Below are 27,881 nucleotides of genomic sequence, written 5' to 3'. Positions count from 1 at the left end.
TCACATCCCACTGAAGTTGTAGGCTACATGATAATAATATGATGGCTGTGTAATAAAGCGTGCAACAATGTATTCATTGCTATCAATAAAAACACAAACTTCCAACAAGTTACATTTCAATTAATATTTAATTCACAAGCTGCACTGTTTACATAACATACAATGCATAATTTGTTATATTTTTGCAGGGCTCAATGTTTAACTATCCTCCATCACATCCTCCGTTTGTTGTGAATGGTGACGTCATCGGAGCACATGACTTTCTTCTTCTTCTTTTTTCTTTGCGGCGATTTCATTGGTCGAGCCCAGAAGACTCTACACAGTGTGGCAGGACCACCGAAGCCATTTTATTATAATAACAGCAAAGGTGCAGGTGCATCAAAATATATTTTTTATAGCCACAGGTGTAATTTTAGAGCTCAAGTTACCATGGGACAGTGTGGAATTACGTCATCCAAAACCGTCTTGGTTTTTCTCAATCTCATATTTTGGGTAAGAAAACGACGGATGTTTGAACAATGTGCAGCATCCCAGTGAGGCCAGGGATGGAACGCATTAGCAAGCTAGCGAACTGCGCCAGAGATGCGAAACAATAGACTACAATAGAGTTTGACAATAGACTAGCTGCTTTTTGAGCCAGGATATCAACAAAACAGTGTCCCTTTAGCATTTACTATGAGAAGCTCTTGTTGGAGAAACAATAATGTGACGGTAGCTAGCTAACGTGTCGCGTAGCTGTCTCCCACAAGTTGTAGCCATGACGTTATGCAGCAGCTGCCAGCTCCTGTAACGGCATCCGAGTTAATCTGCAGTGTTATCTGAACCATTGATTGTATATCAACAGAGTTGGATTAAGATCAACGTAAATATTGAAAACGGAAATGATAAACAACAAAGATTTAAAAGTTGAATCTTAAAAAAGACCGTGTCATCGGCAGGATGGCTAAATAATGTGTGCCCAGTTCACATTTCACCAGTCTGTCAAATGTGTTCAATCTGTCTTTGCTATCCTCAGCTTTAACTAAATACATACTTTTATTGTATGAAATAATATGTGTGCACGTTTTAATATATTATTATAAATATATATTTAAAAATATTTATTTTTACCAAGTTCTTTAGCTCTAACCTTACCTCCTGCCACACTTTTCTGTCTCTGTCTTACATTAAAAAGGGGTTTATAGATATGACGATAGTTAAAAACAACGTTTGCAGTGCAAATAAATGTGAGGAAGAAAAAGACAAAACATGCTTTTTAAAATCCGGCACCATTACAGTATAAACCGTAATGTCTAATATCAGTCGGGAGTATCTGCTGTCCTGATTCTTCACCATTGTGGAGCCAGGATAAACGGTCAGGATTTAGTTTTGGGCCTTCGGGGTGAAGGAGTAGCAAGCCTGTTGGCTGCAGCAGAGCATAGTGGACGGGCTGGGGGGGGGAGACCATGTCTTAGGGCTGGGCAATATTGAGAAAGTCAAATATCATGATATATTTGACCAAATACCTCCATATCGATACCGCAACGATATTGTAGTGTTGACTATTGGTGCGGTCACAAAATATTTACACAATGAGATTTTTGATAAATAATCATCAGTAGTGTGGATATAATGATAAAGTGGGTTAAGGCAAACAATAGAACAGTAGGCTAACAACAGTCTGGTAAGTTCAGAAAATTTAACTTTACTGTAATGCAACCTTTAAGATCAGGAAAAGACAACACATACCATATTACAATATCCAAAATCTAAAACAATATCTCTCATTTCACCATATAAATATAATATTGATATATTGCCCAGCTCTACCATGTCTTGAATGTAGGATGGGCCTGAGCAATTCTCTGCATGTAAAGTACTAGTGTTAATACGATTTGAGCAGCAAACAACATACACCACAATAAATTACCCAACTGAATTACTGTACTGCATAAAGTGATTAAAGAAAAACTAGTTATTACAAACTATAGCTGTAATTTATGTATTTATTACTTTTCAAACAAATTAAAGTTTTCAATGAATTCCAGGATAAATCTTTTGGTTATAAAGTCACTGTCATCAGACCCAGATAATTTGATAACACAAGTACACAGCCTAAAAAGTTAACTACCCCTTTTGATTATCATAAACCGTTTTTTCTAACTGTATTGCCCCCTGTCATTTTTGTTGTTATGAACATGTATAGGGCCAATTGCCAACAACTAACATAGCTTTAACTCAACAGTCTGACTATATACTTATATAATTAAAATGTGGCATATCTTAACAAAATCAACAATAACCATCCATTTTTATGTGTGATCTGTAGAAAAAAAACTAAATATAACAAAAGAATTTTGACATTTCTAAAGGACATATTTCTCTCACTGTTGCTATCTCTCTGACTTCTGTTTCTCCATTTCTCTCTGCAGGCTGCAGCTGGAATTTTATGTTACATTGGAGCTTATGTGTTTATCACATATGACGACTACGACCACTTCTTTGAAGATGTGTACACATTGATTCCTGCTATCGTGATAATAGCAGTTGGAACTCTTCTCTTCATTATCGGCTTGATTGGCTGCTGTGCAACAATACGTGAAAGCTCCTGTGGTTTGGCAACTGTGAGTGTGGACTACTTTGACTTGCACTCTTAAAACCAACTGAATGCTGAGGAAGAACACACATGCAATGTTTCTGTTACACACTGGAAGCAGCATAGGAAGACACAAAACAAAAACAACAAAATCTGAATTTAATGGCACTGAAAGCGAGGCCAAATAATCCTTTTTTTGTAACTCACTTTACTAATAAGCCTCTAAACATTGTTTCTTTGTTGTCATTTCAGTTTGCTGCCATTCTCCTGCTGGTATTTTTAACAGAGTGTGTGGTGGTGGTGCTTGGCTACATATACAGGGCAAAGGTAAACACGGTCTCATTGGACTTCATGTGTGTTTCACAAGTAAAGTTAAATGAAAGTGGGTCTAAGTTTGCAACAGTTGGTGTGATGTTCTTAAAAGGGAAATTTTGCAACTATGTGTGATAATGTATTTTGTGTGACTGCTTTTATATATTTGTTCCAGGTAAAAGGTAAGATAGATAGAGTTCACTGCATTTGGAGTTGACATTTTAGCAAAACATAATATTGTTGGATCCGGTTTGTTTCAAGACTTCCTTTGCTAGGATTAAATCAATTACTTAATGAATTAGTGTCTTATGTCCTGTTTTGTAAGAAAGTTAGTTTAAAGGACTACATTGTAAATTAGTTTTATAATAATGTGAAAAGCTGTCCCTTGGAGATAACACAGTCACTTAGCAGGGACAGTAGAAGCTGCTGTGCTTTTCTTTTTAGGTAGAAAAAGAGGTGAATCACTCCATCCAGAAGGTTTACAACGAATACAACGGAACCAACACCGATGCTCCAAGCCGTGCAATTGACTATGTGCAGAGGCAGGTAAGAAGAAAAGTCTGTTGTGTCAAATAATTTTAATTTTGTCAGCTACCATTTAAATTTCAGCAGCCATTGACTTGATATAACATTGCAACAACATTTGTATGCCTTTTAATGTGTAAATAGTTTTGATGTTCGCATTTTTCAGATTGTGAAACTAATTTCAAATAGTACTCCTAACTCCAGGCTCTTTATCCCACTCTATTCTCTTTCTATTATTCTGTTAGCTTCACTGCTGCGGCATTCACAACTACTCTGACTGGAGGAACACGCGCTGGTTCAAAGAATCTAAGAACAACAGTGTCCCAGTCAGCTGCTGTCAGCCCAGCATCAGTAACTGTAGCGGCATTCTCACCCGACCAGCAGATCTCTACCAAGAGGTACAAACAAGAAGCTCAAGTGCAGGGCTATAACGGATAAAACCACAGAACAAAGTCACAATTTTGTTTTGTTTGGCACAAACAAAAGCTCACTTTAAAAGGTTGTCTGACATTATTGGCTGTGCATTTGTTTTGTAAGAACGTGTTGTTATAATGTCATTCATTTTCTGTTGTAGGGTTGTGAAGCTCTTGTGGTGAAGAAGTTAAAGGAGATAATGATGTATGTCATATGGGCTGCACTTACCTTTGCATCTATACAGGTAAGAAGGACAAGGAATCACCTGAAATAACAAAGGGAAAAATATACAGTGGAGCAGCCAGACAGATTTTAAAGTTCCCATGACATGGTGCTTTTTGGATGCTTTTATATAGACATTAGTGGTCCCCTAATACCGTATCTAAAGTCTCTTTCCCAAAATTCAGCCTTGGTGCAGAATTATAGCCACTAGAGTAAGTTCCACAATGAGGTTTCCTTATTATGTGCCATTTCTAAGTCTGTAGCTTTTGAAGAGGAGAGAGGGGGGTCAAGGTGGAGGTTGGGGGTGTGGCCTTGACCAGCTGCCACTTTGCTCGTTTGAAAGCAGGATGTCTCTCTCATGGATGGGCCAAATTCTCTGTGCGGGCCAGGCAGAGAAAGTGGAATCTTGCCCATTATGAGGTCATAAGGGGCAAGATTCTAGATCGGCCCGTTTGAGCTTTCATTTTCTCAAAGGAAGAGCAGGAAACCCATCGCTTGGTTTACACTTATCGCCATTTCTAGCCATTGGGGAACTACAGGCAGGCTGGGGGAACGCATATTAATGTTAAAAAAAAACATAAAGTGAAATTTCCGTGCCAAGAGATCTTTAAACTAATTTCTATCCTATCAATAGCGTCTAAGCCACTTTTTTGGAAGTGAATACAAAGGTGAACGTTAAAATAAATACAGAAATGATAGTTATTAATTTTTACTGGCAAATAATTGGTTTAAATAAGATAAACCGCGGATATGTATAAAGCTATCCAATTATTTGGCTGCTGATGCTGTGGATGTTGATCAAACAGATTTAGTTAAAAGCACAAAACTGTGGTTCTGATCCAAATCAAGGATTGTGACAGTAATCCTAAATCTAAGAAAGGGATACAACTACTTTATTGAGTTCACACTGAGGTTAATTCATTCACAACAAGCGTCTTATTTTATGACTGTATTTAAATCAAGTCAAATGCATGTTTTTTGGGAGCATAATTAAAGCTGTAGTCATCTTTAGCAGCGCTCTGACATAATTATGCCATTTTATTTTTACTGTGTTTAACAGCTCAGCATGGTTGCTGCTGACCAGGAAACCCCTGCTCCCACAGCAGCAACAGAGACAGCATGACAAATCACTTATTATTACACTCAAACATAGTCCTTATAGCAAGGCATGCACCCTGTATGTGTAAAAAGATGCTTATTGGTTTAACATGATTTGCCTACGTCCAGGGTGCTTGATCAAAATTAAAAAGAACTGATCATTTGTTCTTGCTTTTTGATTACACTCATGTTATTTTCCTAACCAGTTTGCTGACGGGCATAAGGACTCAAATAACGACCATTTCTTTCGTTCCCTTGCTGTCTGCCTGCAGATGCTGGGCATGCTCTGTGCCTGCGTGGTGCTGTGCAGGAGGAGTCATGATCCAGCGTACGAGCTGCTGGTCACTACCAACAGCTACGCCTGAAGGACGTAGCCAACCAACAAAACACTAAACGTCAAAATCAAAAGGAGTGTCACCAGACATGTCCACAGTAGATTTCAGCTGTAGTTATATAAGCTCAAGCACACCTTGCACAATTCATGATAAAGTAGTGAACACATAATGTGGTTTGGGTGGGTGGGGGCTTCAACTGGTAACCGGTTATTTATTGACACGCTTTATTACTGTTTCTTTAAATGTTCTTTTTATTCTCCTCACAAATTCTGAAATATTTACAGAAGCCAAAGTTGTATATGGCTTACTGACATTATTGATGTTAATGCATATTTCTTTTTCCATTCAATTGTGGCTTGATAAAATGTAGGCTCATACCCAATGAGGAGAATGAGAAGCAATTGAAAGCAATTATATGTATAATTTCACAGTTAGGGAGTGTATGGAATGTATTTCCGTGTGTGCCACTTTGCACTTCAGCTGGAGCTCTGGTGATATGTCATGTTTGGAAAAGAAAATGCTGTGCTAAAAAGAACATGGACATTATACCTAAATTGGTTTGACCAGATTTTGTGAAAATGGAAAAACTTTATACCAGACAGAACAAATTCAGTGTTTTTGTCTCAGTCGTTCACATAGAAAGACTTCTTCATATTCACAAATATTCAGGTTGTGAATAATGTGCATTCTGTTTTGGTGTGAATGTTCTCTCAATCAGGCATCATTAGTGAGTGCCGACATATACATTGTGAATGAACCGTTTAGTTTCCAGTGCTATTAGGAGTATTATCAGTGTTACGGAAGACCTGTGTACGTGTAGATTCAGTTTGTTACAGTCAGATAATTCCATTGATTTAGTTTGTTAGTTATAAACCTGCTATAAACAATTATGACACCTTGTTTTATACATTTTTGTGAAATTGTGTCCCGTTTTAATATTTTTGAGGTGTTAAGTTGACCCTTATATATTTAGCTAGTGCTGCAAAAAAAACATTGTAAAGACTGAAGAACCGGCAGAGGACAAATAAACTCATACATTTCAACTTGACTGTTTAATTGCCATTTTTCCCCACATGCTTTAATATCAAGTTAAACTAATGACTTGATTGTAATTGTAATTTATTTATTTTAACAAGGACAGTGCACACAAAAAATTAATTGATGTGTTCAAGGTTGAAGCAAATTGCTTGTTTCCTCCCGTAATCTCTGGGCAGGTATATGGCACAATACTATACAAACAAAGTATTTACACTATACAATGCAGATTCAGTACATTTATTATTTATTTTATTTATTTATACTGTTTATTGATCAGGACCTAATCATGCACAAATGGAAAGATTGTCAGAGTGAGTGGGCTGCCAGCTGGACCAGCACCCTGAGTGGTTGGGGGGGAGGGGGGGTACGGTGCCGATAATAATATGACATGTCATAAAGATCTACAGACATTATTGTCCCCCTATCCCACCCCATCTACAGCTAAAACAAGACTCCCCCCCCCCCCCTAAATACACAGTCATTTAGCACATTAATTTGCTGGTGAGAGCAAGTCTGCGGTGTTAACAACAAATGCTTTGCTAAGCGTAAGAATGAGTGCAGAAAAATATGCTCTGTAGGAAGAGTATTCCACTGACTTATAGCCATAGAGGAGTCAAATAAGAGCAAGGTTTAGAACCTGAGAGATAAAACCAAACCAGGCGCAAATCCCCTTCTAAAAAGTGTGGTTTTAGTAATAGGCCCTACTGAATAATTTAGAAATATATAGAACCTAATAAAACATAAAATTATCAGCTGCTGTTATTCATTATTGTTAAACTATTTAAAGTCAGTGGCTGGATAGAATAGTTTTAAATGGTGTTTTAATTGCATGTGGGCTGCATTAATCTTTGGTGGGCCATCTCATCTACTGTGTCTCACTACTATGTTACATAAACTATGTTAAGTGCCTGGAGTGTGGGAAAACAGAAGAGCAAAAAGTTACCCAAACGGTGAAATAAATACAACAAGTATGTGCCCATTATCACCTGTGTTAACTGTGTGCAAAATGTAAAATGTGCATTATGTTGCATAACTAAAACTACTTTTGGACAAGCACATGTTCCACCAAAACAAGTTCCTAAAGGCTATTTTGCAAAGACACTAACACAATACTAGTTCTATCAGCAACTAACTATAACTTGTTTTTGTTTATTCATCAAACTCACGTTGAAAACTGACCTAGCAATTCTCATTTTGTGGTCTATCCACATTCTCAACACCAGATGGTGTATCCTTTTTTCAGTCCCATGAGAATGTACTGTAAAGTATTAGTGATGTATAAGGAGCGAGTGACCTATCTGTACAAAACATGAGGTAGTAGAAGTGTTACAATATGATATCTTTCGATAACTACTAGTCCCACTCATCAGTCCAGAAATCTTTCAAGAAAGCTTTACTGTATAAATAAGCAAGAGGTGTCTGATGTACACTTTTTAATTAACCTTCTACTACGTAAGGATGCTAGATTTTCAATTCAGGTTCAGAAATTAAGTTACAAGAATACAAATTTGGCCATCAGCTGGGGCTGTAAAGAGCATTCACTGGAAGCCTTCAACATATGTGTGTGTTTTGTGAGTGAAGTGGCATGTGCTTATGTGCACTAAGGTGTCTTTGTAAGTTTGACACAATACATACTGAACGTGTGTGTTTATGTGTGTGTTGTCATTTGAGTGCATGTTGTCTTTATTTTCTTGTTTGTGGATGAGTGTTCAGACTTTGCCCAGAAAGTTTCCTGGCACCAGTCCAGTCAGCCCATTCATCTCCACTGTCCACCAGCCGTCTTCTTCTTGTTCCAACACTCGGACCACGTCCCCTGGACTCACAGACAATTCATCCACTTCCTGATCAGTCATTATGAACAAAGATGACAAATGTTAGTTACGAAATAGTGGCGGCGACGAGCCATTCTCACTGAAATGTTTTACCTGAATATACTGTACCTACATTATCTTATTTACATATTGGACAATCAGAGTAATGGCATACTGCTTTTGACAAACTTGGTTTCATGTCTAGCTACGTCTTAGCATTGTAAAAAAATACTAAAGAAAGCATCCATAGTAATCACCTGTGCAGCATATTCATAAAGCACAGTGTAGATGTCTTCATCAGCTGAAACTGTGGCCAACGATGCTCCATGCTGGAGGCCTGGTAAGGGTGCATATCCTCCGTCTGGGGTCTCAACTGAAGACAAATGCAAAACGTTAACTTCTTAGAGTTTTATAAAACTTTATGTATACAATACATTGTATACATTTTTTATTGTGTGTACTTTTATTTAGTTTATGAAGTTAATTTCCCTTTATTTGAATTGTACAAAACACATTTGAAGCATCTGAAGCACCTTCCTTTTAAATCTTGTGTTACAAACTTCACTATCAATTCAAGTCAACTTTTTTTTGTAGTATCAATTTCATAACAAGCGTTATCTTGAGACACTTTACAGATAGAGTAGGTCTAGACCACACTCTATAATTTACAAGAACCCAACAGTTCTAGTTGTTCCCTCCAGAGCACGACAGTGGCAAGGAAAAACTCCCTTTAGGGACGAAACCTCGGCCAGACCCAGGCCCTTGGTAGGCGGTGTAGTGGCAATAAGAGTCACGGTAAAAGACAATGGAAAAGTGAAATAGTTTGTAGTCAATTCAATTCAAGAGAGATACAGAGAGAGAGAGAGAGGCAGGAGTTTGGCAGCTGATTATGAGGGAGGCGGCTTGATTGAGGTCAGTAATGGTCAACTGATTTATTACAAATATTGCATGATATTGATTATATATGCTATATTCTGACCAGCTTAACTTTCTGCATTCATTTGCTATAATTATTAAATGAGTATGTAGACGGTGCCTAAATGTAGACTAGGCTATAAATGAGCATACAGTACATACATACGTACATAATAGAACTTCTATTCATCTCGCCATCAGGTTATTAAATTGTGGTATGTGCTACCAAGCGACCACCTTCTCAAGGATCTTGGAGAGAATGGAAGATTAGATATAGGTCAATAGTTAGCTAAGGAGGGAGGGTTCTTTCTTTAGACCGTTACGGTCTATGTTCAGCACACGGCAGATAGTGCGGAACCGGAGGTCAAGCACAGAAACCAAATATAACATCCGGTTAATTTTCAAAATAAAATAGACCATGCTCACGGCGGATCATATTTCCCTGCACTCCACCTTGGAAACACAGCAGAGTTGTTTCCTTTACATTCTCTGGATGGAAACAAACCGTTGTTTGTTTTGTGGTTCTATTCTACATGAATTTGCGAGATCTCGGGTCCTCGAGACTTCAGCTGTCAGTCATGGCTGCAACAATTCCGTAACAAATCTGGAGCTGGTGGGGGTTGACGGACGGCGGAGCACGGAGCCGTCACGCAGTGGAGCCGATCCGCAGCCGTTACGCATCTTGTGGAAAATGGGGGTAAGTTTTTTAGCTGGAGCAGAAAAATAGCGTCCGTGAGCACCGGAAATGAGACAACACGCTAAGCGTTAACGTTTGCACGTCCTGTGGCGGCACTCGGTTCTCCCGCGAGAACAAATATTCCAAAAGAAAAGATCTATGATAGGTGCACAACTAGCCTGAAATGTTTAATACTTCCCACGTTGCACAATCTTATTAGATGTTTATTGAAGCATTGGATGAGGTAATGTATAATGTTGTGTGTAGGTTAACTGTTGTGTGTGTTGATGCGTTGCCATTTGTTTCTCTCGAATGCCCAAGGCAAATTTCTACTTTAGGAGACAATACAGGCTTATTTTATCTTATCTTATCTTATCATTACCATGGTTGAAGAGAGATCTTACAAGTGAATGCAATACCTACACTTGCCAAAAGGTGTCAGTGCTGACTCGGAGTTTTGAAGTCTTTCGGCACTGATGTTCACAGAACCTTGGAGCAGGGGATCGGAGCACCTGAGTGATTCGATTGAGGGAGGGAGATATTTAGAATATACACAGAAATGTTCTGATCAACTGATAACAACTGCACATGATTCTTTCAGATGTGTAGATCCTTTTGTTGTAGTGGTGCTTTTCTCACTGCCACAACCATAGGCGTATTACTGAGGGTTTTACAATAATCTAATAATCCACCTTGGCCAGTGCAACCCACCCCAAAAAAACAATAATATTCCCTTTATATAAATATAGACATTTGCACCATAACTTGATGCAGAATATTTACAAATGGTTGCAGAATTTCTTTTTACCAGTTTACAGAAAATGATGTGTGTTGACTACCAAAATGTCCCCCGCAATGTTGAACCAAAAGTTATGCCCTTAGCCACAACAACAACAACGATTCGTATTCATGTGTTATACCCTTAACGCTGGCAGGTTGCACAGTAACAATTCTTTCTCCTATTTACTGTAATTCCTCGTTCAATGTGGATTGTGTCAGACCTCATTATCATGGATTCTCCTCCTGCGAAATGTGCTTGGCCATTGTTGTCCCCAAACGTCTCCCTCGGGTAGTAGCTCTCAAACACTATGGGCTCTGTGAGAGGAAAAGACAGGCTGCTCATTTGAGAAGTGAGGTCAAGTTTTGCTTTCTGCCTGTGTGTGTTCTCAAACAAGAGAGGTTAAAAGGTGAGTAGCACTTTAAATTCAGTTCTTTGGTCATGGCTACTTTTCTCACTTCTCTATTCAAGTTTGTCATTTTCTCTGAAGGGGAAAGGAAAATCCAAATGTCGATTAGCCTCTTACCTGGAGGCCTCGATCCTGTGCTTTTCATCCCTATGAAGTAGTTGTTGTCTGTGGTGATGTCACACTTTTCCAGTAGCTTCCTCACCTCCTCGTTAGACTGATTTTAAAACAAGAAGGAATTCCTTTAAAATCAGAATAGTACATTATACCTGTAGGCTATAACTCAACATTCTGTTATTTAGAGACTTTCATTTCAAGTTAGCCATGCTAAAAATAAATGAGGAAGAATCTTAGCAGGTATAAAATGGGCTTTTGGTCAGTCACAAAATGGATGACAACATGTGCTGTTTGTGTCAGCTTTCAAGAAAGAGTCTTGAAAGAGTATTTGGGCTGTAGGCCTACTAATCTACATGCTAACATTTGCATGCTAACATGCTCACAATGACAAAGCTAATATCCTGACAATTAGCAAGCTAATGTTTACAATGTTGACCTTTTTAGTTTAGCCTTAGAGCCATGGCACTGCATGGGTAATACTTTGTACATATTTAACTGATTGATTTAAGTTGAAAGTGAAAATTTAAGCTCTTATAAAAGTGTCCTATCCACATTTCAACACTGTAAATGTCTCCTGATAAATTGCCACTAAAATTGTATTTGGCCATACGTTTTAAACCTGCACCTGAATTAAAACTAAGCATTTAAGTAAGACAACTACCTAAGCTGAACCCATCATGTTAAGTAAGGTTTGTATCCAAGTAAATTAATAAAATAAAAGTAAGCTCACCTCATCGTCTTTGACACACTGCATGGAGAAATGATTGCAGTGGTCCCATAGAGCACACCTTAGCATGCTGATGCGATCTCCCTCCAGCTGCTGGAACACCTGAGAAACATGTACACATTAACATTACTTGATTCTTTTCTTTCACTTTGTGTCTCTCACCTACATCTTGTCATGCTACATTACTGCACACCAGCAGTATCATCTGAATGTATTAGGAATGTCTTACGTGCAATTGTATTAAAAACAAGCTTATAACACAACTTGATTTTTATGATTTGTTACTGTGTGGCTGTTGGTTTGTAGTTTTATCTGTAGCTGATTCAGTGTAAGATAAAGTGTATTTACTCACTGGTCAGCAGTACAAAGGTTCAGTTAGAGGAATCATACAATATAAAGGGGATGTGGTGAGTGTAAGCCAGGTCTAGTTTTTGTGGTTAGAAGCTCTTGTTCTGGGCTACGACTATATTAGACAGCAGTGCATGTCATATACAACACATTTACAAACATCATCTGTTTTCCAAAGCAACAATCTCCTTTAGCTAGCCACAGCAATTCTTTAAAGTGTCCTTGGGTTTCACGAAGGGCACTATATAAATAAGTTACTATTAATATTAGTACTAGTAGTATTTTATTATATACAGTAGGAATATAGTCCACAGTATACCTCACAGGTGCTTTTGTGCGTTTCTTCCCAGTCCTGTCGAACACTTTCTAGCTGATCAATGTTGGTTAAGTACAGCTTCTCTATGAGAGATTAGAGTTTAATTAAAGGTGGTTATAGTTAGAAAAGAAACTCAGTAGCAAACACAAATGTAATGAACAAATAAATAATGTACAGTGCAAGTATTCCCTAAATAATCAGAGGTGGCTGTATTGAGAAATTTTAGTAAAATATAAACGTATCAATTATAGAGATGAAACATGATTCTAGCTCATACCTGCTTCATTGGCAGCCTGTCTGCAGTGCTTGGCTCTGTGACGTACCTTTGGAACAAATGTTACACAGGAAGAGACCTGCATGACCATTATTACAAGCTCTGATCACAACCTGGCTGTTTTCATTACATTAAAACATCAAAATAATATCATAAGTCCCAAAAATATATGTGATGTATGTTAGAAAGGTTACTTTGGTACCTTTGCTATATACTATATATATTTACAAAAGTTTAAATGTAATCAGGGGTCATTTGGGCATTTGTGTAAGATAGAATGTGCTTTAAAGGATATGACCGACATGTAAAAACATGAACATACTTCAGTTCAATGTTGCATAATTGCTTCACTGTGCACAATTGCAGAAAAGTTCCTCCACTAATGTTGACCTGCTATCAGCTAGACATTTGCACTCAGTTTGGGGTGCAAAGCCAAATGGCTAAATGGAAGTTTGTATTTGAATCCCTAGTCTGACATTACTTTCATAGTGAGGTAGCTCATTTAATTTTTGCACCTTTTCTGAGTTTTTGGATGTAACATTTGTCTTCTCACTCCCCTGTTCGGCGTCGTCCGCCTCCCTGCATCTCAGCTCATAGGTCTTTTTAGACTGGGAGAGACAGATACAACAAACTACTTAGTTCCTCAAAGGACAGGAAGTGTAATGTTTGCTGTTTATGCCAAATGATGGCCATATGCATCAAGCAGTTTGATATTTGGATTAAATGCAAAATGCACTAATTTTAAAGGATCTCAGCTGTGGCTGTTTTCCTACCTCCAGGGTCTTCTTGTACAAAGAAACCTTTTTCTTCTGAACCTTTTCCATGATGCTTTGGAACTATAAAGGGAAAAGGAAGGGTCAGAATAAAATTATTTCAAGTTTGCATGTAATGTTTTTATCAACCGATGATGCACACACTTCCTAATAACATGCTGTTGTTTAATGCCGGATTTTAGTGGTCCATTTATTACTTCGCCATTACTTAGCTTTGCCAATATGTATTAACTGAAAAGGGATTTAAATGAGGGTTGCATACAATCTTCAACGGGAAGAGGAGAATAATCTCTTTATGTCTCTAGCCATCAAACCTCACTTTGTGGTTTTCAGGGCAATGCAACCTTACCTCTATATCTCTATTGTGTGCAATAAGTCAGTTCTTAAGCAACACAAATGCCCTTTACCTTCTTTCTCTGCTCTTTCTGCCGCTCTCTGAATGTCTCAATCTTTTTCACCTCCTCTTTCAATATATCAGAGAGTTGGATGTGAAAGTTACCGATGTTCTCGATTTCTGCGGCCAAAAACAGCAAAACTAATTAATTTTACACGTCAGACACAAATAACAACCGTAATTGCAGTATTTAGTACTCTGGTTGGATTTGTCCATGTCTGGACGAACTTACGTGTTTTTAATAGTTCAAAGGATGCCCTCAAGGTGCTGGAAAAACAATGGACATTTAGAATCAGATAAATCAATGCTTTATTTTGAGTTTACAAGGAGGCGGGTGCTCTCTGCAAATTTATAACCATCAACAGTCATCACCCAACATTTTATAATGTATCCAGGGCTCTCGCTCTGCATCTTTTTTTTGTTTACTAATGTGTTCCTTCCTATTCCTTTCCAAGAACACACAGAAGCTTGGGAAAATGTGACGTTCTGACTGACTAAGCAGCTACACCGGCGCAGAACAAAGTAGGTCTACGGTCAACGTCACCTTACTGACATTAGTTGACCTATGACATGCTAAGACAGCATGGAGATTCCATCCAGACTTTTTTACTTTACAATGTTATTATTAAATGATTCATATATCTCTAAAAATTATTCTTTTGTTAAAATTTCCCAAAGGTATTTTCTTATGGTAGAGACATTTTTTTTATTTTTATAACTGACACTTTTAGATTGTAGTCAGTTCTATACCAGGTAGCTAACATGACAGAGAACAGGAAACTGATAAAAACAGAAAATGACCTTCTGTATACTGAGATAGGGGTTGCTGTGTTAGGTGGTTCACGCACACACACACACACACGCGCAGTCTGTCACTCTTTTTTGACACAGACATTTCTTTCCTCTAAAAAGAATAGGCTCATGAGTTATAGGCACCTGACTGGTGTTTTACATTGTGTGTTGCAGTCCGCAACAGTATTTCAAACTCATCACATTGTCCTTCAACACAATAAATATGTGGCCCTCTTCCAATATACCAAGTATACAGTATGTGCATGCCGTACAGTACATAATATTGACCTCATAGCCATCGGACTGTAAATGCCAGTCCATGTCTTTACCTGATCTCTACTTGTCCTCCAGCTTTTCGAGCAATAGTCACCAGCTCCTTTCCATACTTCTCCTCTGCTAGTGCCCTGTGCAGAACAGACGAATTACACTGCAGCCCAGATCATTTGTTTATTTAGTTGTATAATGGAACTGTTAGAAATAACTGTCCTAACAAAAGGAACACAAAATGCATCACTGCATTTGGTCTGTGTGCAGATCCCATCATTTGCACCTTTTGATCTTGTAATTCTTTTCAGAGTAATTGAGTATAATACAGTTGTTTTGTCAATTTGAGGTGAACTGGCCATTGCTAAGAAAGCGATATTTCCTTAAGATTTTTATTCATCTTATGGTATCATGGTATTAATCACACAATAATCACACAAAAGCTACCTCATCTTTAAAAGCTCCTCCACATCTTTGCACATTTGCCTTCCATCTAGCAACCTTTGGATCACAGCATCATACCCGGCATGACAAGTGAAGTCTGACCCCTGTATTGAGAAGAAATAGAAAAAGCTTAGAGAAATACTGTTATGTACCACATTGCTCAACAACTGTTGCAACATGTCTTTAGTCAATCCTGGACTCACTATGTGGTAAAAATGGAGAACTGGCACTTAAGTTATATGTGACATGGCAACATACTCAGTACATGAAACCAACCCTTATTAGGAGCGCAGGTTGACAGTTCGACACATTACAAAAGCTCAAACACTGAGAGAAGACTTGTAGCACATAGTTTGTTGGATTTATGAACTGTACAACACACGCAGTAATGTCTTGGTTAAGATGAAACAAATGTGTTTTTATTTAATAAAATGTCAAATTTGACATCTACACTCTAAATGTTTGCTTATGTTGGACTGCAGATGACTGGTACAGTCTGTATACACCAGTGACAGGAATCTCTCTCAGTTCATGATAATCTAGTGTTCTAAGTGTCGTTTTTTAGATACTTTCAATTATCTGCATACAGAAAACATTCAATTGTAATTTACTTAACATTAGAATCCCACATAAATAATCTGAAGATTTAAGATCAATTATTGTATGACTGTGAATATGCCAATGAAGGATGAGCATTAGACCACAGAAATAGACTTACCCAGAAAGCATCTTTAAACATCAAAGGTGTCATTTCAGTTGTTACTTCCTTGAACCTAACACAGTTGCTTTCTTGCTTTTCTCAGTGGAAACTTCTTTTCCTGGACTTCTCTCTAAAGTCAATCGCTCACCAACAATTATAACACAATTTGTTGAAGCTCGTGGCTGAGCAAAATGGTGTTTAAAACCGTGAGTGGCCCAAAAGTCCGTGAGTCATTTTGAATGAGGAAGAGCTTCTGTCCCATGATGTCACTGACCACAGACTGCTCAGCCCCATGTGTTCACAGCTCTTTCACTATCATTTGTTGGATAAGACTGAAAGTCTAGTTTAAATGTTTAGTCGAACACATCAGCAGATCATGTATTGTTTCTGCTTAGATAATGTTGTCTGTACGTCTCTGTGCGTTTGATATTATGTGTTAGCTGCAAGTCAACATTTAATTGGTTTGGTCATTTACAGTGAGTCATAGAGTGTGGTTTCAGTCACAGCTGATGTGAGTAATACAGAGACTGACTTACCAATTGCAAGCAGATGCAGTGATGTATAATAAATATGACACCATTGTTATAATTTTCAAAATATTATAACAACTGCCAATATGTTAACAAATTATTATATAATACAAGTGCATTTGAATTGAATCAGTAAAATATGTATAATAATGTAAATCCAGTGTTTACTATTTGCAGTGTTTACTGTTGTTTCTCTTGTTCCCTTGTTCGCTCTTATTCTTACTGCACCTCAAAGTGGGTTAACTAAGGCAAATTGAATGATATTGTTCCAAATATGTCTGATAATAAATCGGGATAATCATTCTTTGTTCTTTTCTTCACAATATCTCCAAAAGCTTCTGTTGTGTCAAACCCTTTCATTCCACTCTTGTTTTATATACCCCTATGATGACCACAAGGGGGAGACACAGACCATTCTCAAGAAATTTCAAACAAACCTAGTATTACATGGGATCAAACCCACACAGAGTCAGTAGTTCATAAGTCTCCGGGGGTCGGATGGACATAAAAGCCAAAATCTCCCAATCCTGTTAAGATGAATACAAATCTATGCCTCGGGCATCTCTCCGGGAAGACATGCGACACGTGAATGAGCACATAGAAGCATATTATTGATTTTCAAAGTGAGGAGAAGGACAAACTGTGGTGTCTCTCACCAGTCGCTCAATGACATGTGTGAAAATCTTTGGCTCTTTCACAAAGCTGGGGGATCATTCTGTCACACACCTAACAACACGTTAAATGCACAGTTCCAATCAATACAGCCAACTGAGAATAATGGTGCGTAGTCTTTTGCAATTTTTTATTTTCCTTATTTATGTGCATTTTTTAATTATAAAGCTCTTCCAACAATCATCAATTTATTTTATATATTATTATATTATACAGTATATTTGTTTATAAAGCTGTCCTGAGAAAAATATGTATCTTGTATTTAACTTTTCTTAAATTCATAAAAAACAGGTTGGTTTTAATTTTGGTGACAATATTTTTTTCAGACAAACCAATGGGGTTTTAAATGGTTAATTTAGCTCTAATAGTTTTCTTAACCCTTAATGGGAAACATATTCAAAGTCCTAAAGCAGCAGTCTTAATCTACATGATGAGTATCAGAATAAGATTCAATGCCAAGTAAGATTTTAGTTCGAAGTAATTTGCCTCAGTATCCTTTAGGCCATGTCAGATTTTTGTGTGATAGGCACCTGTTTAATGTATTCAAGGATACATTTTACTTCATCAGCGGTATTAGCTACCATAACCATAGTTATAGCTGGGATTGATCCGTTGCCGATGGATATTCTTCTGTTTGTCCTTTTTTCAACCGGATTACCTTTACTTTATGTTGGAATTCACTCTTGTATTTATGAGGACTATGGCTAACTGCTCCTCAGATCTCTGCAAGGTAAATCCTAACTGTTAGCTAGACTGTTGAATCTGAGTTTTCTGTTGCATACTAAAACAACTTTTGAACGTACACGTTCCTCCAAACTATGTTCCTTCCTGAGGTTATTTTCCAGCGGCACCGGGGCTCTGTGCAGTGCTTAGCACCACCGTGACGATTTAGATCGGTTTAAAGAAATTCCAATAAACCAGAGCACGTTTTTCTCCCATCCGCCATACCTAACATATACGTTCAGAGTTTATACTTCTAAATATTTACAGAAACTACATTAAACTATATATAGCCTATTCTTTCAAGCTATGTGTAGTCTGCTACCTATCTGACTGGGTAAAAATGAAATGCAGGCTATATTTAGTTCTCAGTTTGTTCCTTGATCCAAAGCCATAACAGCTAGCCATCATTCTGGAGTAGCCATTTTTGGGTTCAAAAGGGTACAACAATTTAGTTTTCCCACTTGGAAAACCAAACATTTACCAGTTAGAGTCAAGATAATCCTCCCAGGCCAAGGCTTACAAGTTTTCAAGTCGAGATGACTGAGTCCGTGGTGCTTGGTCTTCACTGTGACCCCATCTGAGGCCTCTAATGGAGGGACAAGCTCTGGGAATCAGCTGTGCTGCCAGGGTTTGAGCACACGTTCACACACCAGGGTTTCAGCGCACACACACACACACACACACACACACACACGCACACACTCTCTCTCTCTCCCTCCCTCCCTCCCTCCCTTTTTCTTTCTCCCTCACACTCCCAAGAGTGGCAGTTATTGAACTGTGACAAACGAGCCGTGTCAGACCAGCCCCCCTACCTAGGGGATTGGCTAAATGACCTTTCCATTACCCAACCACTGCTGTATTCCCCCTCCACAGATAGAGTTACACACACAGCCACAGACCCCATTTGCCAGGACCAGTATCACCAGCGCTGCCATTAGCCACTACATCTTTCTGTGCTCTCTTCTTCTTATTTTCTTTAAAATTTTAAGCCTGTAGATAACTTTAGCTGGAAAACATGTAGTATTTCCATTTCTTTTGTGTGCCTATATGTGTGTGCTAAATGATAAATATGATGCCAGAAGCAGCTTGTCTCCAGTTGCTTGGGGTACTTGTGTGTGTGTGTGTGTGTGTGTGTGTGTGTGTGAGAAAGAGACTCTGGCCTACAGAGTGTGTGACTTTTCACACATATTCCAACCTTCATCCTTGCTAATCCCATGTTGACCATTGGCGCTAGCCCTAAATCTCGCCAGATACTATGAGGAGAAGAACGAAGAGGGAAATAAGAGGAGTGGAGTGGAGTGGAAAATGTGAACTTGCATGAGGAGGGAGAGGATGGGCAAAGTGGAAGCAAGAGGAGAGTGACGGAGAGAAGTAAGAAGAGAATGCAGGATCAGGGAGTGAGAGTAAAAGTCAAAGAAAAGAGTCTCTGAACTGAAGAGGATGGAGCTTGGTCCTTAATTGACTGCTGCTGCCTGTTGGATAGGAATGCAATGAAGTGAGTCCTTGGCCACATTAGTGAGAACCTGTTAGGAAGCTGACAGATGGAGACCTAATGATGTGTAGGCACAAGGGCAGGGCCTGTAGTTGCTAGTGAGACGATCTGTAGTGGCTGTCATAATACAGCTGAAAACCAACAGCTGAGGGAGGAGGAGGTGAAGGAGAGGGAGAAGAAGGCGGTAGGAGAGGAAAGAGCAGAATCATGCTAACCCAAGAGAGATCAAACATGAGAAAAGGCCCCATGCTTGTTGTATGGGGCCTTTCTCATGTTTGATCTACATCTGGCTTTGAATGAAACATTTATTAGCTGACTTAATCCTCCACATAACTGCTAAGAACTCCGGTGTTAATCAATTTGATCCTCATGTGTCTGTTATTCCCTGATGTGATTCTCTGGACACTGTGATAAAGGCAGTATGGGCACACACACATACACACGCATACACACGCATACACACACACACACACACACACACACACTTCTAGTATGCATGTTTGTGTGTCCTTTGCATTAATATTTAATCAGCACTGATGTCACATAATACGGTCATGACCATGTTTCTGTTTATTTGATGATCTTTTAATGTCCATAATAGATGTCTGCATGTAGGTGCAGTGTTGGTTTGTATTTTATGAAAAAAGAATAATGGGAAAAAGATTGTTGGCGAGGGCTCATGTAAGTGTGCTTGTACATTTGATGTATACTGGTAGGGACCCCTATAAAAGGGATGCGTGCCACATACAATTCCCCCCTTTGTCCTGCTCCTCTCTCCTTCCCATGGTCCCTTCAACAAACTGGCTTTTGGTGTTACACTAATTTTTCCATTAGCCTTTCTCTCCACAGGGCCACACCCTGTCCACCTCACCTGCCTCCAAACCCTCCCCTTTTTTCTTGCTCTCTGTCCTTACACCTCCGGACCATCCTCCTCTCCTCTCAGTTTTTCTCCTAAATACCTCACTCTCCCATGTTATCATCTTCCGCTCTTCTCTCACCTCCCTCATACTCTCCTCTTCTTTCTCACTCCCCCTTTTCCTCTCATTTATCTTCAAGCTTCTACATGTTTCTCATGACTCTCACGACCTGGCCTTATGCTGCTTGTATGCGTGCAGATGTGGGCATATACTTGCATGTCTACTTTTACAGTATGCACTTGCATCGTGAGTCCAGGTGTGTTGTAAAGCCAAAGAGGGAAGACTGATAATTTGCTAAGTGGTTTTATCCATCTGACAGAGGACAGAGATTCTGCTTGGCTTCACTCCTCTGATCCAGGCCACAAGGGGAGTCAAAGTCTGCCCAGAGGCAGGCTAGCACATGCGACCACTCCGTCTGGACCATCACCTTTCTTGGCTTTGTAGTTTATCTTCAAAGATTCCAAATGGATTTTTTGTGTGTCTATGCGTGTGGGCATGCATGAAGGTGTGTGCAGGTTTAGTTTCTGTTTGCTCAGTGGAAGATAATGGATTGTGTGTGTGTGTGTGTGTGTGTGTGTGTGTGTGTGTGTGTGTGCTTGCACATACTAACCTTTGTTTGTTTGTGTTAAATTCAAAGCGCTCTAGTGGAAAGTGGCCCGTAATTTGATACGCTGATTAAAGGTATCAGGTTTGTTTTCTTTAATTGTGTATTCATCAGCCACCATTGCATTCATACATGTTCCTAAAAGATGATTCATAATTTTTCAAATACTAAATAGTGATTCAGGTTTTACATTATTACCATTTTCTGAATGAAACCACTTCAGAAATAATAATCAACACAAGTTTAATTATTCAAAATTGGGCCTTTCTGTGTGCAGTTTGCATGTTCTCCCCGTGTTTGCGTGGTTTCCTCCGGGTGCTCCGGTTTCTTCCCACCATAAAAAGACATGCATCCTAGGTAGGACTACAGTTGAAAAATAGCCAATTGGCTTACACTGGCGCATTTACAGAAATGTTCATTAATGTGCATTGTCCTAATCCAATAAATAAGATGATACTGGAAATATCAGTCATAATAAATCTGCTGGCATTCTGTATTTTAAAAGTTAGTGACAGCTTCAACTTATATGAAATACAGCAAAAGTATTTTTGATTATAACAAACATGCCGAGATTTTGCTTGCACAATTTTTCAGAACAGATATTTAAATTGTACTGGTTTTACTTACCACATTTGAAACTGTGCCACTATTCTATACTGTATCTAGAATGTTTCAACCTGATGTGTACTATTTGCCTAAGATTGCTGGATTACATTTTAACTGGTTACTCCAAGATACAGCAAGAGACTCCTGGACTTTGAATAATGTGCCTGATGACAATGGGATCCATAAATCTGTGCCAAGTTTTCATTTTCACGACTTGAGTGAGTATTAATGGGTCCTCCGGCAATTGAGTATTGAACTTCCATTAAATTAAGGAAATAACAAGAAACAGACTTAAAACAGAATGCTCAAAATCAACGCAAAACACTGGATCTTACATTTGCTTTGATGCAACTTGATGATGTCTTCCATTTGATCCTACCCGCCCACTAAATGCTAATTTCTTTCAAATACCACAGTTTCAAATTTGAAGTCACAAGCCTAAGAAAAGATAACTATTGTATTTTCAAACTTTAGAAAGCTCCTTACAGAGCCAGGACAAATATTGATCTGCATTCATAGGTTGAACAGTACTTCTTGTGATGAATAAGATTTTACTTCACCACTTTTTAAATGGTAGAGTGACCCATATACTGTTTTGATTTTTTTCCTGCTTTGAACACCTTGCATAAAACTTTGTCACTTTTTATTATGGCTTTTTCTAAAGCAACCCTGTGCTGTGCTCTTCATGCATACTTTTAGGGTGGCAACAAAAAACTTGAATCCCGAGGACAGAACACACATGAAACAGCAGGTGGGGCTGTCGAGTTTCTAAATTTGCTGTTTGTAGATGCGTGCCTTATGAGTCTCTCCATCTACATTCCTTTTGTTTTCGGTTCAGTGTCACAGTGAATGGCAAGGCCTTCTGAGAAAATGATCACTGGCTGCTTCACTGATCGTCCACCACATGCAGGGCAGCCTGATAACCCAGGGTCAAAACTGCTCACAGACAAGAGTTGTCAAAAATTTGAAAAAAAACAAACAAACAAAAATCATAAAACGGATACATTACTTTTTCTAACCTTTATCTGACTGATTATGTAAATCAGTTCTCAGCAAAGCTCTGTGTCACTGTTGATGACAGAAGATTGGATCTTTAATGGTTTCAACAATGTGAACAATGAACAACAAGCCTTGGGGAAGTTTTATGTGAACCACATTAGGATAATCTTTTGTATATTCTTTTGTTCATCTAAAGGATCTCCATTAGCTGATGCAGTGACAATCATCTAATCTCCCTGGTGTCCACACCTGACACATAATACATAACACATTACATGATGAACATTATTTGCAATCATATACATACAATTACATTCATACTGTATACAAGTCAAAGGCAGTCAATGCAGTACATGCAATTAGGTAGAGGCAACGGAGCATCCCCGGAAGTAAAACATTGGGCATATAGAGTAGTCTTTGTGTGATATATGCATTTCAGTCAGTTTTCTGTACACAACAATGAAAGAATTTCTGAAAGAGTACCCTTTAGCAGATGTGAGCAACGGTCACAACTGGCGATAGTTTTGGTCATCTTTTAACTTTTTTTCTGTTTCTTGCATTAGCTGATGTCAGCAAACTAAATTTAAGTTCAGTTCACAAAGCACATGCCTAGAATGGCTTGATGGCGCATCATGTGTTGGTGCGTACAGATACAGGACTTCTACAAGGGTTGCATCAGCAGTTTTATGTGACAGTTTGTCTTTGATGTTCTGTTGCAGTGTGCAGTGCAAGGTTGGTTGTTGGGGATCCGTCAGACATTTTATTGCCATGGTAAAACTGAGGACAACACAGGATGCATTTTACAGTATTAGAGTTGCCCCAACTCTAATGCTGCTGTTTAATCCTTTACCTCTGGCACACGCTTATTGCTTTCCTTTATCCGGCCTGTTAAACTTGCAAAATATATCACTGCAGATTTAATGAATAATGAATGATTTGTGTACGCGTGTCAGTGATAGTTTACCTACTAATGTATATTTGTCATGATATAGCAAATTATTAGAGAGAGTCACTCACAGTCACAATCAACTAAAGAATGATTATATTGATTATGACTATCCATAGCTTTACCTAAAATGATTTTCAGATTTTCTAAAAGAGGGGGTTGTATGAGGCAGCAGCATTTTGCTTAGCCTTCATGTCCAACATCTGCAGCAATTCATCAAAGCAAAGGGTAATGAGGAGGAAGAAGCAAATATTATCATATATTTATTGTTATATTGTTATTGTTATTATATTGTTATCTATACTTTTGATTTTCTGTTGCACTAATGTAAAACTTAAACTTCAAATTCCAACAAATTATTCATAGCTCACACAGCTCACCACAATGTCAAACTCAGTGTATGGGTGATTATCAAACTGGTTCTAGTCCTGACTTATTTACCAGTCGTCAAACTGCTTTACTGTAATCTCTCTTAGAAAAGAAGACATCAGATAGTCAATAGGATTTATTATTCCTTATAATTTGATTGAAGACGTTCATTTCTAGACAATAAATTACTGTGTGAGTGTGGCTCCATTCGGGCATGTTTATTTATGCAGGATGGCAGGCAGGCAGGCCCAGGTATTGCATTTACAGTGGTGTTGTGCTATGCGGTGGTGTGCATGATTATCGACCAGCGTGTCATGCAGGATAAGGCCCGGTGTGCCTCTGTTGACTGCTTTGCGGTCAGCACTGCAGGGAGCAGGATTGTGGTTAGCCTACAGACAGCCAAGGCTGTGTAAGAAGATCAGCTGTGTGTGCATGTGTGTGTCTGTGTGTGTATGTGTGTGTGTTTGTGTGTCTGTTCGTGTACAGGGTTTGTCTCTGACTACCGCTGTCCCCTTTGTGTTTTCTTCATGTTTTGAATCTCTGTACATTATTTCTATCTTTATTATTACTTCTCTACCATCTCTGTCTCTTTCTTTCTTTCTTCTGATTCTTCTGCAATTTTTGTCTTTCTCACGATTTACAAGCAGACACACACACACACACACACACACACACACACACACACACACACACCATTGAGCATTTGGGATGTGCCCTTTAGGCTTCAAACAGGCCACCAGTACTAATGGCTCTACATGATTGTGAGTGTATGTTTGCCACAGCGCATACTTTTAATGTGCAGCAAAATGTTTTCAACCAATCACCTTACTGCTTGACTGACTGACTTTTCACAGATGTAAAATATAATTAACGATAATCTTGTTCTCACACTCATCTCCTCTTTTTTACTTCTTCTTGTCTTTTTTATTTTTTATTTGTTTCACCCATTTCTTTTAATATCCTCCACACACACATACACACACAGACATTGCAGTGACCATGGATGCGTGCAGGAGATGGGCCCCGTGGCTGGAGCTAATGGATAGCTTTCATAAATGGCGGGAGCTTTCCACGGGGGAAGCTAAGTGTGGTTTTTGCCATGCTCTGATTCTTCCCTGTCCTGATGATAGCCCCATTCCAGAGGGCTTCATCAATTCTTCATGGGACCAAGCGCTAAACACAAACAATATCTGACGGAGGTTTGCCACAGGCATGCTCCGAGCACCCCTCCTCTTTCTCTGTCCCCTCTCAGTATGTTTTGCAAGCTTGAGCAGTTTGGATACAGTCGTGGTGGAATGGGGACATCTCATTCAACAACAAGTCAACTGTTTGATGTGATGTAGTTAACCTCGACTGTGCCTAGTTCTTGTCATGACACACTGGAATATTGATTGTGGTTTTGTTATTGTAATTACATTTTTGCTTTTAAAATACAATGTTGGATACAGATGCTGAACCATTGGACAAGCACCATGCATGCACACATTTGTTTGGACAAACATTGCTGTAATTTCCACAAAGAATCCATGAGTGATGTCCAATTCTAAACTGCTACAACAGATACAGGTTAAAAAGCATGAGCTGGTTCATCCGCTATTGTTAATTAACTCAAAATTATTTAATTGGTGACACTATGTTGTGTTCGTATGTAAGTGTTCTGAAAGGCCATCCTTTTTGGTGGCACACAAACAATGCCATCAGAAAGAGTGGGGAGAGGCAGGGCGTACTCACACTAACGTCATTACATTGCGGGACCAGAGAAGAACCAGACCCGTGTGGAAGACACCGGCTCTTTCAAGCGGGACCAGGAATGGTTTAGCGCACCGTGCCCCGGCACTGAAAGGCATTCATGATATAGCACTCGTTGCAAACTAAACAGAACAAAAGGCGTTGTGTAAATACGCACAGGCTAATCATTGCATTATTTGGGTGTAATTGTATTTCTTTTGCTTTTGACACACATGATTCCAATTACAATAACACTATTAAGTTAATGATACAAAATAACAGATTGCGAGCCAATAGTTTCAAGTTTCCAAAAACAGAGGACAAAACTATTGCTGCCATTCAAAAAAAAATGTAATGTTCTGATTTAAAATACTTTTACATGCCAACATTGTCAAACCATTTTTGGCAGCTTCCTTTAATGCACTGGCCAGGTGACCATTAAGGAACATTGTCTTAGTAGGAAATCACATACTATCTTGTCTTCCTCTCTGTAGCTGCCACTGCCCCCATCCTTTCTCAGCATGGCGCTTCATTCATTACCTAATGAGTGCTCACCGGCACAGCCCTGTTCCCACTGTTAACCAGCATTTATAATCAGGAGCGGTGGCAGCGCAGACATCTTTCAGTAGTCAATTTGACATGAACTAAAAGCATTGTGGAGCTTTCCTCCCAATTACCACTCCTCTCGCTGCTCACATAAATCACACAGTCGTCTTTCATGAGCTGCACCCTTGTCTGATTTTCTCTCTCTCTGCAGCCCACCAATGTCCACTCAGCCACTGCACTTTCTCTCTTTGCCCCAAGGGATTTTTTTGACCAGCATGCTTGGTAGGTATCAGTGTACTGCCACTAGAAGTAACTTTACCTCCCACCCTGTCCCGCTTTATATTGAGTGCAAACGGCTGTTGGATTGCAGGAGGTTTGGGCCAGAGCAACAACAGAGACCTTATCGTTTAAGCTGTTATGATCTTTTAATGGTCTTCCATTAACGTTTTGTTGTCCTAAAAGCAAGCAGTCACTGTGGCGGACTCTTGTTTTGATATTGCTTTCATTAAAAGGAGGCCAGGATCATTTGTATTGGCCTTTAAGTCATTTGTTGAGGGTGTGTGAATATGTTTGTGAACTTGTGTGGCTGTGTATTTATAAAAGGAGACTAGCTGAGGTGCAGTGTATTTTTATCTGGATCATCGATCTGTATCAACCTCGCCTCCTCTGCTGCTGGGTGGAGAAGCCTTGACCTTCAGTGTGGGAGGTATCAATGAGCCATGTGACCTCCGCACTGGGCCACTGCTGCTACACCATTCTCTCACACTCACTACTACACACTCAGTCACACACACCTGCTTGCACATGCAAAAATGTACGTTCACAGTAAATCATGAATAGCAAAAACAAAAATAAGTAACTTGAAGGTGTAAAGTTCCCTCTCCACTCCAACTCTCAGACCACACCGGATTGGAATTGCTGTCTTTTTCTCTATTTCTTTTTCACACCCTCACACACCCACACACACACACACACACACACACACACACACACACACACACACACACACACACACACACACAAAGAGTAAGGGTCAGGAACTTAAAACACAACATTTCTGTTGTCTTTGTTTGTCGTCAGCACCTTCTCAGGCGGTTGAAGTTTCGCCTTCTCTGGAATCAGCCGAGCGCTGCAAGGGGGGGGTCCGTCTGTGTGCGTTTGTGTCAGAGTGTGAGTACGATATTGTGTGTCTTAGCGTTTGCGTGAGTCTGAGCAGGCTGTGTCTGTGTTTTCTGTGTGTGTGTGTGTGTGTGTGTGTGTGTGTGTGTGTTAAGGCGGAGGTGGAGACTCAGTAACTGCAGGGCCCTGTATTGATGTCCGCTGCTTCCCCCTCGAGGCATAGCTCTGCGGGATAGTGTGTCAGTAGGACAAAGGCATGGCGCCATCCGTCCTGCTCTATGGGCCAGTAACTAGAATTAATTACAAACCAATCGAATCCGCTGAACCCAATTAGTAAACTAATTGGTAATTTCAGCTGCCCATCTCGTCATGGATG

General features: G+C 39.2%; 2 protein-coding genes across 4 annotated transcripts; one reads left to right on the top strand and one right to left on the bottom strand.

Moving 5' to 3' along the window:
- Positions 1 to 293: 293 nt before the first annotated feature.
- LOC117947294 (tetraspanin-3-like) lies at positions 294 to 6,062 on the top strand. 2 transcript variants are annotated; one of them, XM_034876039.1, is made up of 7 exons: positions 294 to 492; positions 2,412 to 2,603; positions 2,828 to 2,902; positions 3,332 to 3,433; positions 3,658 to 3,810; positions 3,987 to 4,070; positions 5,419 to 6,062. In XM_034876039.1, exons 1-7 carry the CDS (start codon positions 430 to 432, stop codon positions 5,509 to 5,511), a joined length of 762 nt encoding a protein of 253 aa, XP_034731930.1. In that variant the 5' UTR covers positions 294 to 429; the 3' UTR covers positions 5,512 to 6,062. The 2 variants fall into 2 exon arrangements, with proteins under 2 accessions (XP_034731930.1, XP_034731938.1); XM_034876047.1 differs by lacking the exon at positions 5,419 to 6,062 and adding an exon at positions 5,109 to 5,412.
- A 2,054-nt stretch (positions 6,063 to 8,116) lies between these two features.
- Positions 8,117 to 16,504, bottom strand: LOC117947647 (proline-serine-threonine phosphatase-interacting protein 1-like). 2 transcript variants are annotated; one of them, XM_034876772.1, is made up of 15 exons: positions 16,273 to 16,504; positions 15,558 to 15,658; positions 15,176 to 15,250; positions 14,287 to 14,321; positions 14,068 to 14,174; positions 13,661 to 13,723; positions 13,403 to 13,495; positions 12,891 to 12,966; positions 12,617 to 12,696; positions 11,953 to 12,051; positions 11,226 to 11,322; positions 10,923 to 11,016; positions 10,345 to 10,433; positions 8,588 to 8,703; positions 8,117 to 8,360 (listed from the first exon to the last, which is right to left on the bottom strand). In XM_034876772.1, the coding sequence occupies exons 1-15, from the start codon at positions 16,303 to 16,305 to the stop codon at positions 8,229 to 8,231; spliced, it is 1,290 nt and encodes a 429-aa protein (XP_034732663.1). In that variant the 5' UTR covers positions 16,306 to 16,504; the 3' UTR covers positions 8,117 to 8,228. The 2 variants fall into 2 exon arrangements, with proteins under 2 accessions (XP_034732663.1, XP_034732671.1); XM_034876780.1 differs by having other exon boundaries at positions 12,891 to 12,936.
- Between the last annotated feature and the right edge of the window lie 11,377 nt (positions 16,505 to 27,881).

This window comes from Etheostoma cragini, chromosome 1, assembly GCF_013103735.1.
Source record: "Etheostoma cragini isolate CJK2018 chromosome 1, CSU_Ecrag_1.0, whole genome shotgun sequence".
NCBI classification, from domain to species: Eukaryota; Metazoa; Chordata; class Actinopteri; order Perciformes; family Percidae; genus Etheostoma; species Etheostoma cragini.
The sequence above is the reverse complement of the archived record's forward strand: the minus strand, read 5'-3'. Positions and strand labels throughout refer to the sequence as shown.

Coding starts and splice junctions, on each gene's coding strand:
- LOC117947294 (XM_034876039.1), top strand. CDS start 430: ATGGGACAGTGTGGAATTACGTCATCCAAAACCGTCTTGGTTTTTCTC. Junction 3,434..3,657: donor TTGACTATGTGCAGAGGCAG/GTAAGAAGAAAA, acceptor TTATTCTGTTAG/CTTCACTGCTGCGGCATTCA. Junction 4,071..5,418: donor TTACCTTTGCATCTATACAG/GTAAGAAGGACA, acceptor GTCTGCCTGCAG/ATGCTGGGCATGCTCTGTGC.
- LOC117947647 (XM_034876772.1), bottom strand. CDS start 16,305: ATGACACCTTTGATGTTTAAAGATGCTTTCTGG. Junction 13,724..14,067: donor AGAAAGAGCAGAGAAAGAAG/GTAAAGGGCATT, acceptor TTCCCTTTATAG/TTCCAAAGCATCATGGAAAA. Junction 13,496..13,660: donor TGTACAAGAAGACCCTGGAG/GTAGGAAAACAG, acceptor TGTCTCTCCCAG/TCTAAAAAGACCTATGAGCT.